This window comes from Pseudochaenichthys georgianus, unplaced genomic scaffold, assembly GCF_902827115.2.
Source record: "Pseudochaenichthys georgianus unplaced genomic scaffold, fPseGeo1.2 scaffold_1911_arrow_ctg1, whole genome shotgun sequence".
Lineage (NCBI taxonomy): Eukaryota > Metazoa > Chordata > Actinopteri > Perciformes > Channichthyidae > Pseudochaenichthys > Pseudochaenichthys georgianus.
In genome coordinates this window covers 5,048-25,390 of record NW_027262648.1, presented here as the reverse complement: position 1 = coordinate 25,390, position 20,343 = coordinate 5,048, and the positions used below count along the sequence as shown (strand labels likewise).

Here is a 20,343-nt window from a genome sequence, read left to right as displayed (position 1 = left end):
GCTTAGTTAGTATGTAAGTGCTTTGTTAGTATGTAAGTGCTTTGTTAGTATGTAAGTGCTTAGTTAGTATTAAGTGCTTAGTTAGTATTAAGTGCTTAGTTAGTATGTAAGTGCTTAGTTAGTATGTAAGGGCTTTGTTAGTATGTAAGTGATTTGTTAGTATGTAAGTGCTTTGTTAGTATGTAAGTGCTTAGTTAGTATGTAAGTGCTTTGTTAGTATGTAAGTGCTTTGTTAGTATGTAAGTGCTTAGTTAGTATGTAAGTGATTTGTTAGTATGTAAGTGCTTAGTTAGTATGTAAGTGCTTAGTTAGTATGTAAGTGCTTAGTTAGTATTAAGTGCTTTGTTAGTATGTAAGTGCTTAGTTAGTATGTAAGTGCTTAGTTAGTATGTAAGGGCTTTGTTAGTATGTAAGTGCTTAGTTAGTATGTAAGTGCTTAGTTAGTATTAAGTGCTTTGTTAGTATGTAAGTGCTTAGTTAGTATGTAAGTGCTTTGTTAGTATGTAAGTGCTTTGTTAGTATGTAAGTGCTTAGTTAGTATGTAAGTGCTTAGTTAGTATTAAGTGCTTAGTTAGTATGTAAGTGCTTTGTTAGTATGTAAGTGCTTTGTTAGTATGTTACATGGAATATGGATTAAATGTAGATATACCCGTACAATACAATACAATACAATACAATATAATTAAATAAATATATATATGGGCAGTTACAAGGTGCAACATGGTGAAGGTTGTGCAGGACTGACAGTATTAAAATGAAAAAGATAATCTAACCCTGAGACAAAACCTTGGTAACTCATCTCGTGCCAATGCCAATAAAGCTAGTATAGCAACGTAGAGGTATGCACATGTGATGACTTCATTGACAGATATCTGACCATCTTGTCAGATTTCTCACATTTTAAGTTTGACAATTATTTCGTAATTTTTTTGTAGCTTTTGAAATGTAACATCTTTGTTCCTAAAACGGACTAAACGGTTTCCTAATCTCATGGCTTTGTCTGCCTCTTCATGGAAGCAGACCAAGTCTTTTTTCACGCTGTTGAAGAAGTGCCGGTTGGACGGACAGACACAGATTTTGTTTTTTCAGCCCACGATCGCACTCTTTTGCTTCCTGGTCCTGTGTTCTGCCCGTCCTGTTTGGGTACACTCTGCCCTGCTGCTCACTCTGTAGTTTTCACGGGCATTTCCGACAGTGAGACCTCCCACCTATCTCCAGCACAGAGTGATTCTGAACATGCTTTCACACTATCAGCAGATTGTGGAGTTTATAGACTCCATCGGCTTGTTGGTTACAAATAAATACACCAGGCTTAACTGTGAGTTTCTCTCTCTTTCCCTCCCTTTCTTTTTCTCGTTCTCTCACATTCTGCTGCCTTTAGTGCTGGTTGAAGACCGTGTGTGTGCTGAGACATAATCCCAGCACTAGCTTCTACCCTCAGGCCAGCGTAGCTTCTCTGGCCGGTTTGCTAGGATGCTACATGGCAGGCGTTCGCTATGCGTTGGAGATCCAGGCTCTTCAGAGGGGCTCCGCTGAGTCCTGCCAGGCTGAGGAAGATGACACTAACCAGTCGGTCTCATCAATCGAGGATGACTTTGTCACAGCCCTGGAGCATCTGGAGGAGGATGACACAGGACACAATCCCTGTACGTGTAACATCTAATGCTTAGTGGCATGTTGTAGCCTGTGGTCCCTTAAGTAGAACATCTTGTGATCCAATCAACTGAATATAGATACTGCTAAAACATAAAATGGAGATCTGATTTAAAACCCCAATCTGTTTTTTATACCATTATGAATCACATGTGTTTCAGTGGCCAGCATTTGTCAGTTCTTCTATATGGCACAGCTAGTTTGGATGTTCCTCTCTTTTATATAATCAAGGCACAATGGATAAACAGCTTTTGTTTGCTTTTATGGATAAATATTCCTCATCTTGAATCCCCTCTTTGTATTTAACCAGTTTCTTTCCCTTGCCATCTCCACAGCTGCAGGCCCCTATCGCCATTTGAAAAAGCGTGACGTGGCATCACAGACAATCCCAGCTCACAGGAGAAAAAAGGAATTGGCAGGCTCCCGTATCATCATATGCTCATCGTCGAAGAGAAATGCAGCCAAACAGAGTCCTGGTCCGGATGTCTCCGTCACAGTGCAGAGGTCATCGGGCCTTGAATCCCAGTGGACGTACTGCAGCCCCGGAGCTCGTGTGCCCTCCCCTGTGATCCATGTCAGTGAATCTGAAGACTCTGACGGCTCAAGCCCCAGCCCAATCATATTCCTGGATGAAGTGGGCTACCAGAAGAGCATGCGGGCCAAACTGGACATCCCCCAGGTGCCCGGGGGTCCCAGAGAGCGCGTTGAAGACTCTGACTCTGAAGTCAGTGAGTTCTTTGACAGCTTTGACCAGTTTGATGACCTGGATGAGTTGAGCTCAGATAACTGCACTCTCGCACTGCCTCTGGATGCGATCAGTGCCTCGACGTCACAGAGCAGTGGGTCAGTATCCAAATATGTGTCCAGGGGTTGCTCAACCAAGGGAATGAACCCTCACCGATTTGACCACCCAACTCTCCCAGCCAATGTGAAAAAACCCACTCCTCTGAAACCAGGCTCGCCCTACTCGCTTCACTCTGAGGTGCCTGACTCCCCTCGACCAATGCAGACCCCATCGGACGAGAACGGTGGCCCACTCTTCAGTCCTGTAAGCTCCTCGGCCTTCAGCCCCTTGGTTGACTCTAGTGGACCTCTTGAGTACTTCTGGAAGGCAGAAGAAGATGGACAGGACATCTTAGAGCTACGTAAACCCCAGGATGTCTGCTCTCTGTATAAAACCTACTCAGACTTTGCCAGCAGTCTTTCCAAAGAGATTCTGGGATCTGTGTGTGGCTACCAGTCTGCCGTTGACATCAGTGACAACAAGAATCTCAGCTGTGTCTGCCACAAGGAATTCGAGAACCCTTCAGGATACCTGATGAAGCTCTCGGAAATACAAGAGATGGTAACAGTGGGCGGTCTGCAAAAGAAGTCCCAGTCTCTGAAGGACGGCATTCAGAGGTTCGCCACTGACCTGGTGGAGATGAGCTTGGGCAGCGCGTTGCGAGACCTCCAAAAAGGTGTATCCTCCTGTACCACCACCTTGTGTCACCTGGCTGCCAGGCTCACCTCCTCAGTGTTCCAGATGGCTTTCCAGGAGATCGGTATGCGCCACGCCTACGTGTTGAAAAAACGGGCAATCAATGGATTGGCTGGCTTCCTGGTTGGAGAGGCTGTATCCGGGGCGCTGAAAGACTTCCTGACAGTGAAGAAGCAGATTTTCCACAGCACGGTGTCACAGTTCGCTGCTGAACTGGCTGAAGAGCTGGTGTTTGAAGGCATTATGGAAGTGTGTCAGTTCTCCCACCCCTCAACCCCTCGCACCCCTAGTGATTGGTCCTTTGGCCAAGGGAACGAGGAGGAGGAGGAGGAAGAAGAGGAGGAGGTGGTTTGCTCTTATGCTTCTGACTTGTCTGAGTCTGTTATCCAAGACGCCTTCATAGAGCTTTCTCAGGCTGATGTGTCCTTCACTAGCCAAGCAGCTATAAGTGTGTCTCTGGACAACATCTGTTATGTCAGTTCAGAGACCACTGGTGCTCAAACCTGCAGTACCTTTTCTAACCAGCAGGTTCTTAGTTCCAGCTCTGCTGCAGCTGCCCCAGGGCCCTCTGGAGAAGATGCTTCCTGTACGGTGAAGAAAGCCTTGTTCACTGTATCAGGCATGGCCAGCTGTATTCCTGTGCCCAAAGCAGGCCAAGCCCTCACACACATCCATGACTCTGAGGAGACCTGTCAGTATGAGTTTAGCTTGTCAGATATCCAACAAAACAGCCCCAAAAGACTAAATGTGTCTGCCACTGACACACAAACTCACCTTCACAGTCATGGAACTCAGACCCCAACGCCTGGAGAAGACCACCCTCATGGAAAGTCCTCTTTCCAAAACTTCTCTGGCAACATGGTGGATATGATAGTAACTGAAGCGTGTGAGTTAATAACTGCTTCTAAGGTGAAGAAGAGTTTCGGTGACTGTGCTGAATTCTTTACGAAGACTATCGGCAGCAGAAGGGATTCTTCTTCTCAGCAGGAAACTGAAAATGACGAGGCTCCAGATTCCCCTTCAAAGCAGGGCGCTTGCTTCAGATATGTCTGTAGAGATCCTGGATATGTTAGAAACATCATCCCTGTTGAGCAAGCAACACCCCCAAGCATCCCTCACATTTCCTTCCAGACAAGCCAAAATAGAGCCAGCTGTGAGTTAGACGCCAAGAACAAAGGTGTGGCTGAAACACATCCTGTGATGATGCATACCCTTGATGTACCGGGCACCGAGATGGGTGGACAAAGGAGGACATCTGTTCCGGGGGATGACTCGGCTCAAAGCTCTGGACAAAAGTCTGGTGGGACTCCCGGCCCTCCTCCTTCTACCCCTCAGCAGCCCAGCGAGGTGTCCAAAGAGAAACAGATTAAACAGTTCTCAAAGAAGCTGAAAAGCAAGCTAGCCAAGGAATTTTCCCCCGCTACCCCACCTCCCACTCCTCACTATCAGCCTGAGCCGGGCCCAGGGCCAAAAGACATCTCCCCCGAGGCAGACAAGGCTGAATTCATGCTTAAGTTGATGAGGTCTCTCTCTGAGGAGGCGGATGGCAATGAGGATGAAGAGGTTGAAGAATTGGCAGAAGAGGGTGGAGTCGATGGCACTAACAAATGTCCAGAGACAGGAAGTGGCCGACGGGATTCGAACCAGATTTCCGCTCGCCGAATGTCCCACAAGGAAGCTTTACATTATGCCGAGCGGTTGGCTTGCCATATAGTCTCAATGGCAACAGAGATGGACACTCTGGGAGTAGCGGAGGAGGAAGGAGAGATGAGCAAAGGCAGTGGAAGAAGGAGAGACAGTGTGGCTCAGTTCTCAGAGCAAACCCTAAACACCTTGTGGGTTTATGCCGGGGAGGTGGCCGGAGAAGTCATCAATGACGTGAAGAGGATGGTGAGCTCTGCACAGCAATGTCCATATCACAAAGACCTCAGAAGAAGGAGCTTTGAGAGATCTAGCTCTGAATCTTTGCATCACCAGTCTCCTCCTGGTGCAGAGCAGAACAAAGACTGGAGGGTAGGGCGGCTGGCTGAGCAGTGGTCTAGTGACCTGATAGCCTCGGTCTTCCGGTCTCCTCCCTCCACTTCAAGCACGATGTCAAGCTCCAGCTCTGGCCTGTCCTCTGAGTATCCGAGCTGTGAGAGTGTGACGGACGAATACGCTGGCTACCTCATTAGGGTTCTGAAAAAGGAGGGAGGCAACAGGGAGTTAGTGCTAGACCAGTATGCGAGTCGTTTGGCCTACCGCTCCATAAAACTGGGCTTGGCTCATGCCAGTCGCAAGATTAATAAGAGATCCTCGAGCACCCGGCTTCACTCTTCCAGGTCGCTGCCCGATGAATGGAAAGTGTCTGGAAGTGAGGCCTCGACACCCAAGAACAGAGATGAGTCGGTGGTTAGTCCTTCGAGTGACGCAGCTCAGTGTTGTTGCAGTGACTCTGAAGAGCAGAGTCAAAGGGAGTACATGGATCTGCTCAACTTTGCAGAGTCGTTAGCGTACAACATCACCTGCGATGTGACCCGCAAGCTGCATTGTTCCTCTGCACGACTTCCCAAGTCTCTCACTGACTCCTGTCTTTATAAGAAGTCCAAACTTGAAAACATGGCAGAGAACCTCATCAGGAACTCCTTCTCCTGCCCTCTGTTGTCCAATGAGGCGAAGAGCAAGCAGTACCACAGTACAGGAAGCTTGTATGACGGTGGCTACAGGGGTCAGGTGATGCAGGTTATCGAGCATTATGCCAGGAAAATAGTTGATGACACTCTGAAGATGAGCATGGCTTCAGTTGGACAGTCATCCCGGGAGCACCAGAGGAACCAAGGCCACGAGAGACACTCGCACACCCAGAGGTTGTCTGAGGGCCAATCGCTGGGCCATGCTCTTGGGGAGAGGACATGCCGTTATTGTCAGGTCCAGGAGTGCCCATACTGCACCAAACCTAGCAGGCACCACCACCAGCCCGTACTTCAGAGGAGGCGAAGGAGGGAAGACGGTCAGGCAAGAGCTGAGCGTCTCCCCAGCTTGGAGATTCCCAAGATCCACATCGACCTGGACCACAAGGCAATGTTTGCAGAGGAGATGGTGTCGATGGCAATGGAGACAGCTAAACGTGAGCTGAGCAACACCAGCCTGAACGCAGACAGCGGCATCGGGCATGATGGAGCCAGCTATGCTGAGAGTCTCACTGCTGAGATCATGACGTCGGCCATATCCAACATCTGCCTGCCCGGCAACATCAGGTAACCAACCATGATTCAGTCTAGAGGTTGTTTTTGATGCTTTTTTCATTTCAATATGTTTTCGTTTGATGGCTAGAGCAACACATACCTAGTGTAGCTGTTAAGGAGCTTTGTTAAGTTGACTTTTGCCTATATATATATGCGACGTGATTCTTATCACCTTCAAATGTAAGGGGTTTTTTCGTAGCCGTTTTCTTCACCATTCCAACAAGTTTCATGAAAATCGGGTTCGTGGTTTTTCCTTAAAACTCCTTAAATACTGCGCTTTAAAGCTGCTTCTAGATGTTTGGTATGTTTATATGTTTTTCATATTTATATGTTACCTTACTTTACCTATAGGTGCTTTCACACCAAGTACTTTGCTGTACTTAGTTCCCAGAACTTAGTTCATCAGATCGCGTTCACACCGGAATAAGTCCCTGGGGGAGGATTAGGCAAATGAAGCCGCTGACGCCACTTCTTCTTCTTCTGCTTTGGGTTTACTGGCAGGCCGCAAACAACTCCACCGCTCCCATGTTTTTTTTGTGTTGCCATAAGTTAGTCTCTCTCCGTTGGTGCGCTGGGCTAATGCTAATAATGCTAATGCCAGCAAATAAAATGGCGGCTTCACAAAACTTTTCCGAGTTTTACGGGGCGTGGTTTGCAATCCGACCAGCCAATCAGAAATTGGAACCTTTTCCTCCCCCGGAGTACCACCTCTCTAGCAGGGACTGAAAAGGTTCGCAAAAAAAAGTTTTAGTTTCAGATATTTTTGGTGTGAACGCGAAATCCCAGGAACTATCGGAACTATTCCTGGGAAAAGTACTCCGGTGTGAAAGCGCCTATTGTAATGCATTCAGAGAATTGTCATCCTCAATTCCCATGTTTTTAAAAGCTGTTCCTCTTCTTCCATCCCTCTGTGTGTTTAGCTTCCCCTGTAGGGAAGTTGCCGAGTCGTCCGTGTCCCAGCAGCTGAGTGTGGGAGACGACAGTCTGGGCAGCTGGTCTAACCTGAGCTTTGAAGACGAGCATCAGGACGATAACAGCAGCTTCCTGCACCTCAGTGACAGGTAGACAACCACTACCTTTCTCATACATAACATTCCAAACACCCAGTTTCCTGCTGGGCACCTGTTGCAGATTTACACTGCTTTTTTTAGGTGACAATAAACGATGTTTGTGCTGAGCATAAAAACACAGATAATGTTTTAGTGGGGTTTATGCTCATGTTAGTGGCCATCTTTCAGTTTTCTACCAGTAGCAGCAGTTATAAAAACCCCTGCTGTAAACCGGTTACAGTTTTGTCTTCCCAGAGTTTCCCTGAAAGTGTGCAGCGATAATTCTTTGATATGATGACAGCTGCTGCTGCTTTGATCTCACGGGAGATAGAGTTGCTTTTCCGAACAGCGTGGCAACAACAGGTGGCACATTATTCCATCTCTCTCCCACATACTGCATGTTCCCCCTGTGTTTGAACAATCTAGTCATCAGCTCTCAAACATATTTCTAAGATACAGGAAGATAAGATAATCTAGGATATCGGGGAATATACATTTTCTCTGGTCAGTTCAGTTAAAGACGGTAGGATTGATTTCTGTGTAGTTATGGACTCAGTACTTAAAGGAAATCTATCTATCACCGCAACATTATCATTTCATATATATTTTTAAACTTACAAACTTTTACACAACTCATGCAGTATAAACCAACTCTCATTTATCCAGCAGTATGTCCACTACTCCCCAAATGTATGCATTTCTTTAATAAAGCCTTGCTCTTTAAAAAACGTCGGCATTAAAGGTGGGGTAGGTAAGAATGGAGAAACCAGCTCGAGTGCGCTAGAGTTTGAAAATACACAACCGGAAAAAATCTGCCACTTCCTCACAGAGCCCCTCCCCCAACACACACGAACGCGCACATGACCAATGAGGGCACGAGATCAGTCTGTGCCCCGATGGAAGGCTGACAGGCAGGCAGGCCATCCAGTTACTTTAGACGATTGGTCGAGCTCTTTACAGCGCCACGGCTTCCACAGATGATGCTTGTTTATGTATTTATTGTCAAAGCATTTCATGTATTCATTGCTATCGGGATGTTAAGAACATAACTAGGGCTGTCAGTCGATTAAAATATTAATCACGATTAATCGGATGATGTCCATAGTTAATCGCAATTTTTTTGTCCATTCTAAATGAACCTTAGAGGAATATTTTTCAGGTTTTTAATACTCTTATCAACATATGAGTGGACAAATATGCTTTATACAAATGTTTGTTTATCATCATTTCAACAATGACAAATACTCTCCTGAATATTTTCAACACAACAACCTGGAACCTCTCTCTCTCTCTCTCTCTCTCTCTCTCTCTCTCTCTCTCTCTCTCTCTCTCTCTCTGTGTGTGTAGCTTAAGCACAATGGCGGCGAGGTGTGAGGGTGCGAGGTGTGAGGGTGTGTGAGGGTGTGAGTTTCTGAAGTGAATTACCTCTATCAGTATTCAAGGTAACACAGGGTGAGTGAATGATACACAAATAGTCATTTTGGAGGTGAAGTATTCCTTTTAAAAACGTGGTTATTACATGTGAATCTGTGCTGTCCATTTCCTCAGACCCAGAAGAATAGAGGAAAATGTTTTATTGCTCGTGTCAGACATTGTTTCGCAGGAGTCTCCTGTGGTTGCAGCGCGAGGCTTTCCAAGGTCAGCGCAGGGCACGGCGTATTGTTTGGGATTCTCATTTAGACTTCACTGCCAAAACGCAATTTTGAAACACACCACAGGGATAAGCACCAAGTAGTAGTTGTGACAGAACTGGCCCTTCTGTTCTTGGACGGACATCAGTGCTATATTTGTGTATGTATGCAAAAGAGAAAGGGAGACAGTGCGTGAGTTTCGGCGCTCTAAGTGATGGGTCTGCAGCCTCTAAGCCTCTGGGAAGAAAGCGGTTCAGATCTCTGGCAGACGTGGATATCTCCATGGATGCAAAACTGACAACATTTGCATTTCTTTCCCAGGAAACACAATGTAGTTATGTTGCCATCAGGGCCAAGTTAATGTACCAAAATATTGTGGAAAGGTGTGTCTTTGAGGGCTCTTTTCACTTCGGGCGGTGATTCAAAAGGATCAAAGTCCGGCATGTGTAACTCTTTTGTCTCTCTTCAAACTCCCACTGCAACCAAAACACAATCCCACTGAAACTCGGCAGATGAAATAACAGGAAGATGAAACAAAAACACCTTGAAGGGTTTATCAAGACGCTGATGATGGACTAAACGAGGCAGCTCCCACCATGTGTCAGGCCCTCTCACCGCAGAGAGAAAGCTACGTGAGGTAATGCAGATTAACAGAGCTATTTTTAGGCATCAGAAATGTCCCGTGAGTGCCGCGGGCCGCCGTGTGCAGGTTCCAGCCAGCAGGCTAATCATTGGCTAATTGCAGAGTATGCGATGTTGTGCTTTTGTTGTCAGCTGGTTGTCTTGGTGGAACCCGCAGGATTTACCGGATTATGTAAAGACAAGAATGCCATGATCTCACGTTTTGAGCCTGGAACACCTGCATCCTTTGGAGAATCCTCCTTTTGATTTAAAGGGACACAATCTAAAACATTTCCTCTTACCTGTAGCGTTCTTTATTAATATAACATATTGCGCCTTAGTTGCCCAGTGCTGGTGATTGTGTCCGTAAAGATGTCGACCTTTTCTTGAATATAATTCCCAACAATCCTGACTGATATCATGAAATCTAGAAAAAGATATTTATTTGTTCGAAGTGTATTTTTCAGCGATTTTTGTGCCATCTATTTCCACTATATTGGAGAGGAGACAAAGCTCTCTCTGCCCAATGTCGACAAGCCTTCTCTCCCCGAGACATTGCAGATTGATTACAGGTTACAGGAACAATACCACATTAGATAAGATTACATTTTATTGTCATTGCACTGAGTACAAGAACTGGGACAATGAAATGCAGTTAGCATCTAATCTAACTGCCGTGTTATTTAGATATGACAGATATAAAAACCTCAAGTATATCAACTGTATTAAAAGATACAAACACTAGCAGTGGTATACATGTTGAATACACCGTAAAGATAGTACAAACATAGACAGTATAATATAGACAGTCGTGTAAATATGGATACGATTTTGACCAGTTTAAAACACTTAGTATATATAATATGAATAAATATGACTATAGACCAGGGGTGTCAAACTCAAGGCCCGGGGGCCAAATCCGGCCCGTGACTTCATTTCATGCGGCCCCACAAGAGCTTGCAAAGATTATAATATGTTTATTATACGGTTACATTGTGATTTACAGAAGCACGTTGCCCATAAACTACATTTCCCACAATGCATTTACAATTTTCGATTTTTTTATTTTTTTTTCCCCCTCAAATATTTTTTTTCTTTCAAAAATGTAATTTCACTTTTATTTTTTTAACTTTTTCTCCAAAATGTGGCTTTTCTTTTTAAATCATTTTGTGACATTCTCACTGAAGAGACTTGCAATGATTTGCCCCAGACTTCTGCTTTCAGACGTAGTTAATTATGAAGTTATTACCCTATCCGATAAAAATCTAATGCAGAGGCATAATGTAATATAATACATTATTTTATATATATTAAAAATGTTTATATGTATTTTGATATAGTCTTGTATATAAAACTGGCCCTAGTAGTGTCTCTCATGTGACATGTTACATGCTTTAATGTTCAAAAAGGTCTTGCTCTGATTGGTTAGCTGGCCGGCTTTGTTGTGATTGGTCAACCGTGTGGGAGGGACACTCCCTCTGGAGGCAACACAGGGATGTTAGCTTTTGGAGACCATTTAGATGCACACAAACCTATACAACACACTATAGGAGAGGGAAAACCCCAAAAGCAGAATAGAGAGAAGTAGTAATCCTAATGAAAGGAATACTCATCATTCTGAGTATCAGTGAACAAGATATGTTGCTTATGTTTTATTGTCAACGTTTATAGATTTTTTTTATCTGTATATTTTCTACTTTTTAATGCTGTTTTAATTCTATTTTTAGATGTTTAAATTTTAGTATTGTTTATTATACTTATGTGCAATGCCTTGTTTTGTTTATTTGTTTTTTATGCTGCTGCTGCAACGCAAACACTTCCCAATTGGGATCACTAAAGTACCTCTTATCTTTATTTTATCTTATCTTACAGCCAATAGGATAAGTCAACTGTGAACATTCATAAACACACCTCCGCCCTCAAAGACTGCAACCACTACGATTTAGAAATATTTATGGCTATTTCACTTTCATCCTTTGGTTACTAAAACCCTTTATCAGGGTGTCCGCGGGGTCTTAAAAAGTATTCAAAGTTGATAAATCAAGTTAGCGAAAATGAAGGCTAGTAAAAAGTATTAAATGGCATTTTCCAAGGTGTTACATTGTGTAGCTTGTTTTCAATAAGTATCTAAATGGTCCAGAGAGGTTGTGTTCTCCAGTCTGCCTGAATGTAGTCATGGCGACGGCGTAGGTGTGTCGTGTGATTCTGTGGAGTTTATTGATGGCGTCCCGTTGGGTTTGACGTCATCTGAACAGGACGTCGCACGCTCACTGCTTGATAGCGCGAAGGTCCGTTTACGCCGGTTGCTAAGCAACATCGTTATGGGGAAATGCAAGTCTGCGTCTAAATGGTTGGAAGATAAGGAGGAAGGACAATCAATGCTGTGTATAGTCAATGTGAGGTGAAGTGTGTCGCCAAGGTAACCGGTTAGAACTCCAAGTGGCGATGAGGTCTTAAGATGTCTGGAAAGGGTCTTTAAAGGTCTTACATTTGACTTCAGGGTTCCTGCATACACCCTGTATTCTATTCTATAGTGGTGCATAACTGTCCTTCTCTCTCCAGCAGCAATGGGAACAGCAGCAGTTGGAGCAGTCTGGGTCTGGAGGGGGAGGCGTGTGAGGAGCGCATGTCCTTCTCCCCTTCTGACAGGTTGGTCAAACACCCGTTACACATGGGGGGTCAACAAGAAAACTGTCCAGTCATTGAGTTTACTATGAAGCCAAAAAGAAAGCATGTCAAACATCCAGCAGTGGAAAATCTCAGCAGGAAATTGGAGACAGGGAATTGCTTCATCATATATTTCATTTTGATTTATACTTCGTCTCATACTAGGAACCACCAGTCCCTTGCATGACCACACAAAGCTCCAAACATAAATAGTCCTGACATGTGCTTGTTGATGTCTGTGTGTGTTGTATTGCTCAAGATGTGCTGTTCCTGCACTGCTTTCATGTGATGTTGTTGCTTATTAGGACCATTTATGATATGGTTATATGTCAGGGGTCTATCCCTAAATGCATGTATGCTATTGGACAGTTTAAACCTACTAATAGATTGTAATTTAATTTGTGTAGGTGCAAATTCATGAGAAAACCCTGAGATTTAATTCAGCATTAACACAGTGAATGTCCTGCAAGCCATTTATAAACATGCCGTTGTTCTTCAGAATGGTGGATGTGTTTTTGCATGTGCAGCAGTACAGAAATATCAATCACCATGATCATAAACATGTGCTTGTAGGAAGCCGCAGTACCATCAGAGTTTGAGACTCGTACCCCTGAACAGCAATCGTTTCAATGCAAAACCCTTATTTTTAACAACTTCCATGTTTTCTGGGTTTTATTTACCATCAACGACCGGGTGTCCGCGGGGTCTTAAAAAGTATTAAACGGCATTTTCCAAGGTGTTACATTTTGTAGCTTGTGTTCAGTAAGTATATGAATGGTCCAGAGAGGTTGTGTTCCACAGTCTGCCTGAATGTACTCATGGCGTAGGTGTGTCGTGTGATTCTGTAGTTTATTGATGGTTGGAAGATAAGGAGGAAGGACAATCAATACTGTATATAGTGAATGTGAGGTGAAGTGTGTCGCCAAGGTAACCGGTTAGAACTCGAAGAGCGGATGAGGTCTTAGAATGTATGGAAAGGGTCTTTAATATAGGCTTTAAAAGGTTTTACATGTGACTTCAGGATTCCTGCATAGACCCTGAACGAGCTTCCCGCAGACATCTGAAGGCAACAACAAGACTATCAGTGCCTTACATGCATGATGAGTAACATTGACAAAATATGTATGGTGATGTTCTAACATCAATTGAAACCAGTGGCAAATCTGCTACAGATTTTCAGAATCTTAAAAGAGCTAAACTTGCAAAACAATTATTGCATTTATTTTGTTTCAACCCTTAACTGACAATGGGGAGAAAAGGCCAATCCACATCTCTGTTAAGCCTGCAGGGGACTGGACTTCTTTTTTTGCCTGTACCTTGGTGTCTAAAAAGTGCAAAACTATAGGATGTGATGATGTGTTTCAGTGATGACGAATTCAACTAGGTTAACCCAGATGTTAGTGTTGCAACCGGTCCCTCAACAAAAAAGCAATAGGAGTTTTTTCAACTGGATTTTGGATTATTGCAGAAAATATGTCCAGCAGGATAATCTCTGCATCGTAACACCACTTTATTTTTAAATTGTCAATGCCAATAGTAAGGGAACTATAGCACGGTCACATGACTTCACGTCACCACCGCTAAGCTAAAGGTGGCTAAAGTTGGGCTATAAAGGAACTACAGCACGGTCACATGACTTCACGTCACCACCGCTAAGCTAAAGGCGGCTAATGTTGGGCTATAAAGGAACTACAGCACGGTCACATGACTTCACGTCACCACCGCTAAGCTAAAGGCGGCTAATGTTGGGCTATAAAGGAACTACAGCACGGTCACATGACTTCACGTCACCACTGCTAAGCTAAAGGTGGCTAATGTTGGGCTATAAAGGAACTACAGCACGGTCACATGACTTCACGTCACCACCGCTAAGCTAAAGGTGGCTAATGTTGGGCTATAAAGGAACTACAGCAAGGTCACATGACTTCACGTCACCACCGCTAAGCTAAAGGCGGCTAATGTTGGGCTATAAAGGAACTACAGCACGGTCACATGACTTCACGTCACCACCGCTAAGCTAAAGGCGGCTAATGTTGGGCTATAAAGGAACTACAGCACGGTCACATGACTTCACGTCACCACCGCTAAGCTAAAGGTGGCTAATGTTGGGCTATAAAGGAACTACAGCACGGTCACATGACTTCACGTCACCACCGCTAAGCTAAAGGTGGCTAATGTTGGGCTATAAAGGAACTACAGCAAGGTCACATGACTTCACGTCACCACCGCTAAGCTAAAGGAGGCTAATGTTGGGCTATAAAGGAACTACAGCACGGTCACATGACTTCACGTCACCACCGCTAAGCTAAAGGTGGCTAATGTTGGGCTATAAAGGAACTACAGCAAGGTCACATGACTTCACGTCACCACCGCTAAGCTAAAGGAGGCTAATGTTGGGCTATAAAGGAACTACAGCACGGTCACATGACTTCACGTCACCACCGCTAAGCTAAAGGCGGCTAATGTTGGGCTATAAAGGAACTACAGCACGGTCACATGACTTCACGTCACCACCGCTAAGCTAAAGGAGGCTAACGTTGGGCTATAAAGGAACTACAGCACGGTCACATGACTTCACGTCACCACCGCTAAGCTAAAGGAGGATAATGTTGGGCTATAAAGGAACTACAGCACGGTCACATGACTTCACGTCACCACCGCTAAGCTAAAGGCGGCTAATGTTGGGCTATAAAGGAACTACAGCACGGTCACATGACTTCACGTCACCACCGCTAAGCTAAAGGTGGCTAATGTTGGGCTATAAAGGAACTACAGCACGGTCACATGACTTCATGTCACCACCGCTAAGCTAAAGGTGGCTAATGTTGGGCTATAAAGGAACTACAGCACGGTCACATGACTTCACGTCACCAGCGCTAAGCTAAAGGAGGCTAATGTTGGGCTATAAAGGAACTACAGCACGGTCACATGACTTCAAGTCACCACCGCTAAGCTAAAGGCGGCTAATGTTCATCGTTATGCCGTTCAGTAGTGTCATTTAGAAACCACAAGAGACATCATTTAGGTATTTGGATAACAGTCAACAGTGCCTTTCAGTATGTGGCAAAATGTGCTACTTTTTGCCAATTGCAGCAAATACACTGCTGGGTTCCTGCTCCTCATGCACTGCCATTAATACAACAAAAGGAAGTAACATTGGTATTGTTTTGGTGATTGTTGCTGCCCTGCAGTCTGTGTTCTTAGTCCTCCTCACTTCTTCTGTTTTGACAATGTCATTACTGCTTCATTATCCTCTTCATAAAGACAGTGAAAGCCTTCTTAGAGAGTGATATGCTTATGATATCACATTGAACAGAGTCTAAGTGTCTGTAGCCGCGGGTGTGTCAACAACAGGGTGATTAACATTCTTACGAAGCAGAGAAATGACTGTTTACCTGTTGGCACGTCACACAGCGAATAGTTGAACTATTGACAGAATGGATACAGGGTAGATTTCAGAATGGAGAAAATAAACATTCGCACTTATTGATATGTACTCTTAGTCACCGCGTCTTAACTGACAAAAGACATTAAAGCAGGAAAGTACATTTACAGGAATATAGAGAAAGCATTGATGGGAAATATGCAGGTTTCTTTTGTTTGCAGTGCATGTGGCTTTTGATATGCTCATACCAAAGGCTGTTAGCTTTAGCATCCGTATTGTCGTCTGTATCGTCTTTCATGAAGCTCCCGGACATTTCTCCCGTCTCTCTAACCTGTGTGACATTTCTCATCCAACAGTGACAACCCAGAGGACAAGGAGACGGAGGTCAAAGAGGAATCCAGCGGTAAGGATGTTTCACATACTGTACATTAACCCTAATGTGTGTGACCATACAAAATCTTGTATCTTTTTTTTTGATGTCCTTTTCGGCCTTCAGGTGTCAGAACGGTACCTTTTTATTATTGAGATTTTATTTGGCATTTGGCTTCTTATTGTGTAAGAACGTCCATGAATTTAACTCGGTTGTTCCTCCTGGCAATGAAAAGAGGATTTATTTGTCTCGAATTGTGCCTACATTGAGTGGATATTAGGGATCGACCGATATGGCTTTTTCAAGACCAATACCGATTATTAGGAATCAAGGAGACCGATAACCGATATTTATTTATTTATCCTTTATTTATCCAGGAATGTCCCATTGAGATACAAGATCTCTTCTTCCAGGGAGTCCTGACCAACACGGCACACAACAAGTTTCAACATAAAACATACAATTCAAATATAAATATAGAAGGCCATTGGTGCAGTGGCAAAAAGCATAATCACATGGTAAAACAGTTACATGTTTCATGAAGGGCTAATCGTAGCATACCTTTAAAAGCATGTACAGTAGGAAGAGCCTCTAGACAAAGTTTTACTTGCAGCGTATTCCATAAAAAGGGAGCATAGTGGGAGAATGCAGCTTTACCCAGCTCTGACTGCATCAAAGGAACATTTAAAAGCATCCCATTTGCTGCTCGTCTGGTATTAAAAAAGCAAGTATAAAAGGACAGAAGTCTGGAGATATATAAGGGCAGCTTACCTAGCAATTAGGCCTGTCAAACGATTACAAATTTTAATCAGATTAATCACAGCTTAAAAATTAATTAATCATGATTAATCACCATTCGAACTATGTCCAAAATATGCCATTTCTTTATGTATATTGTTGGGAATGGAAAGATAAATGAAAGAAGGCGGATATATCCATTTAACATACAGTATCTATGTTTATTATAACATTTTTCTGCGTGTCAAAATGAAAGACAGCCCACACACCTATCAATCATCAAACCGTGGGGTCTTAATTCATTACGTGTTGATTTCTATCAACGGGGAGTACTTCAGGAAAGTCGACAGAGGGGGGGGGGGGCTAGTGGAATACTTCGTGACCACAGAGTGTGAACGTTGTGATCAGCTGTTTTAGCGCAGTTCTCCAGTGATGAGGGGAGTCTCCCTCCGCAGCCGGTTGGCGTAGTTTTGGCACAGTTCCGTTGTACAGACCGACGTTAACAGCAGCCTGTCTGTGCACACGGAGACCGACTCTGTCGTCCGGTGATCGAACCGCCTTCTGGAAAAGCTTCACAAGTACGTCGGTACGCCAATGCGCTTTGTGACACAAGTGACGGGACGCATTTCAGATTACATAACCTGCGTACCAGTTATGTGCACCCCTGTACCAGAGCCATATTATTACTCTTATATGGCTCTGCCCTGTACTACAGCAAGAGGATTCTCCGTCGGGACTTCCTGCAACAACACCACGACGTTATCAAAGATGTTCTATTGAGAAGACGATCACTACGTGACAAAAGTTTTCAAAACCGTGGCTGCTGAAATCAATCTTACTAACTGCTGTCTGTGCAATTTACTCCACGAGTTGGCAGACTTTATTTTGCTTACTTTAACATCATTGTTCATGGTGGGGCTGAGCCATTTCTTGGTATGGGTGTAGCCTACCCCAGCCATACCCTGGCGCTGCCACTGGTGGCACGTATGGGGCGGGCCATTCTGCACATGCGTTAAATGCGTTAAATATATTAACGCAATTAATTCAAAAAATTAATTACCGCCGTTAACGCGATAATTTTGACAGCACTACTAGCAATACAAATCAACATGTGTGATTGTCTTCGGTACAGAGAGGACCATCCTAAGGACTGATGCAAAGTGCAGTGGTGGGTGCGAGAGCCTGCACCCGTTACAAAACGTATAGCAGTATGGTACGATATTTGGAACCGATATACATTTGCAGTAAAATCAGAAAATCTTGGTGTCAAAAAGTAGAATAACACAACTTCTTTGAAATGCCAGGCCGATAGTCGGTCGACCCCTAGGCCTAGTGGATATGTAGTCGACATTAAATAGTGCGTAAGGAATTTATCTGCAATGCCATAACAGGAAATATGATGTCATGTTTTTACGCTACGATTCATTTGATTGTCTGCACGTGGAATTGTGTAAGAACAACTCTGAACTACTGAATGTCTGTTTTTGTCACAATGTGGAATAAAGACACATGGTGATACAACAAAAACATAATTCTGCTGGCTACAACTTCACCTGAGAGAGCAGGGTTCATGCTGGGTTTTCTATTTCAATAAAGGCTTTTCAGAACAAGAAAATACCCGTTTTTGGCACAAGAACAAATCTGAATGTCTAGCATAGCACTTCTTTAGACAGCAGAGGAAATTGGGGAAAGATAGAAAACCCCCCATCTTGCTCTTTCCTCTCTTTGGGATTCAGAACAGTTGGCCTTGATTTTGGGATGTGCGTGTGACTGTGTGTACGTCTGCCTGTCTGCAGCCGGGGATTTCACCACCCCCGTATTCAGCCACTCCACTCCCTCCACAGACTGTGTGTGTGTGTGTGTGTGTGTGTGTGTGTGTGTGTGTGTGTGTGTGTGTGTGTGTGTGTGTGTGTGTGTGTGTGTGTGTGTGTGTGTGTGTGTGTGTGTGTGTGTGTGTGTGTGTGTGTGTGTGTGTGTGTGTGTGTGTGTGTGTGTGTGTGTGTGTGTGTGTGTGTGTGTGTGTGTGTGTGTGTGTGTGTGTGTGTGTGTGTGTGTGTGGCCCCATCAGTGGGTCTGTTGTACTGTGGGAGCGTGGGAACTGAGCAGAGCAGGAAGTGGGACTGCTACGTATGTGCAGTTATTGTATGTGTGTGTCTTTAGGATGCTCTGAAGACAGACACACACTAATGTACACACCCACGCTGTGACTGATCAGTGTGTGATGACTGTATGAATCCTCTCTGAATGACTGGGCTTGTTATTCATAGTTTGCTTCACTGACGTTTTTCTCTGCAGTTAAACGCCGGTGAAATGACTCCTCACTTTTAAATGAACATGTAAAGCACGTTGGGCTGCGTCAAGCATCAGAATCAGAGTTCCTTTATCCGTCCCACAGAGGGGACATTTACATTGTTACAGCAGAACAGAGCCAAAGACAGCTTAATGTTACCTATTGTAAGACGCATGCATACCATTTTTTTTTAAAAGGTAAACAAATATATAATAAAAAAGTTACACAATTTACAAAAAACACATCCTGGATGCAGCCAGGTATATATTGCACAGTTATTAACGGCAGATATATATATTCACATATTGCACATAGTTGGTATTTAACAACATGGAGTGACCTAAGATTTTCATCGTCATGACGACACTGTAGCTATGTACGTATGATTAATAAAAGCCTTGAACCTTGTTATAGGCACATGAAAGATGTTATATAAATAAAGTGTATTATTATTATGTCCTGCAGGGACCCTCTGTGTGGACCGGACCCAGCTGCAGGCCCCCCCCCGCACGGCGCTGCTCGTGGTGAACTCGGACATCAGGGAGCTGGGCCGCGGCCCCCAGCAGGCGACCCTTGACCCCCAGCTCAGGAGCATGCTGCAGTGGGTCGCAGCCTCCATGGCCGACGCCCCTCAGATCCAGATCAGTCCGGACAGAGAGCTGCAGCAGGTGAGACGTCCTCTCAACATGTGCACTACCAGCACAATGGGTTTATTACTACACCAACATGTGTCCCCTCTTCTTCATGTCTCTTCTACATCAACATGTGTCCCCTCTTCTTCATGTCTCTTCTACATCAACATGTGTCCCCTCTTCTTCATGTCTCTTCTACATCAACATGTGTCCCCTCTTCTTCATGTCTCTTCCACACCAACATGTGTCCCTTCCACACCAACATGTGTCCCCTCTTCTTCATGTCTCTTCTACATCAACATGTGTCCCCTCTTCTTCATGTCTCTTCCACACCAACATGTGTCCCTTCCACACCAACATGTGTCCCCTCTTCTTCATGTCTCTTCTACATCAACATGTGTCCCCTCTTCTTCATGTCTCTTCTACATCAACATGTGTCCCCTCTTCTCCATGTCTCTTCTACATCAACATGTGTCCCCTCTTCTTCATGTCTCTTCTACATCAACATGTGTCCCCTCTTCTTCATGTCTCTTCTACATCAACATGTGTCCCCTCTTCTTCATGTCTCTTCTACATCAACATGTGTCCCCTCTTCTCCATGTC

At 44.3% G+C, this 20,343-nt stretch overlaps 1 protein-coding gene across 1 annotated transcript; it reads left to right on the top strand.

Annotated features, from left to right (window-relative positions):
* Nucleotides 1-1,387: 1,387 nt before the first annotated feature.
* On the top strand, nt 1,388-19,891 carry akap11 (A kinase (PRKA) anchor protein 11; the record flags this gene model as incomplete). Its single annotated transcript, XM_071202268.1, has 6 exons — nt 1,388-1,646; nt 1,989-6,369; nt 7,278-7,418; nt 12,221-12,307; nt 16,067-16,113; nt 19,574-19,891. Coding segments are annotated over exons 1-6 (5,140 nt in total), but the record flags the coding sequence as incomplete, so codon positions are not given.
* Nucleotides 19,892-20,343: the final 452 nt, after the last annotated feature.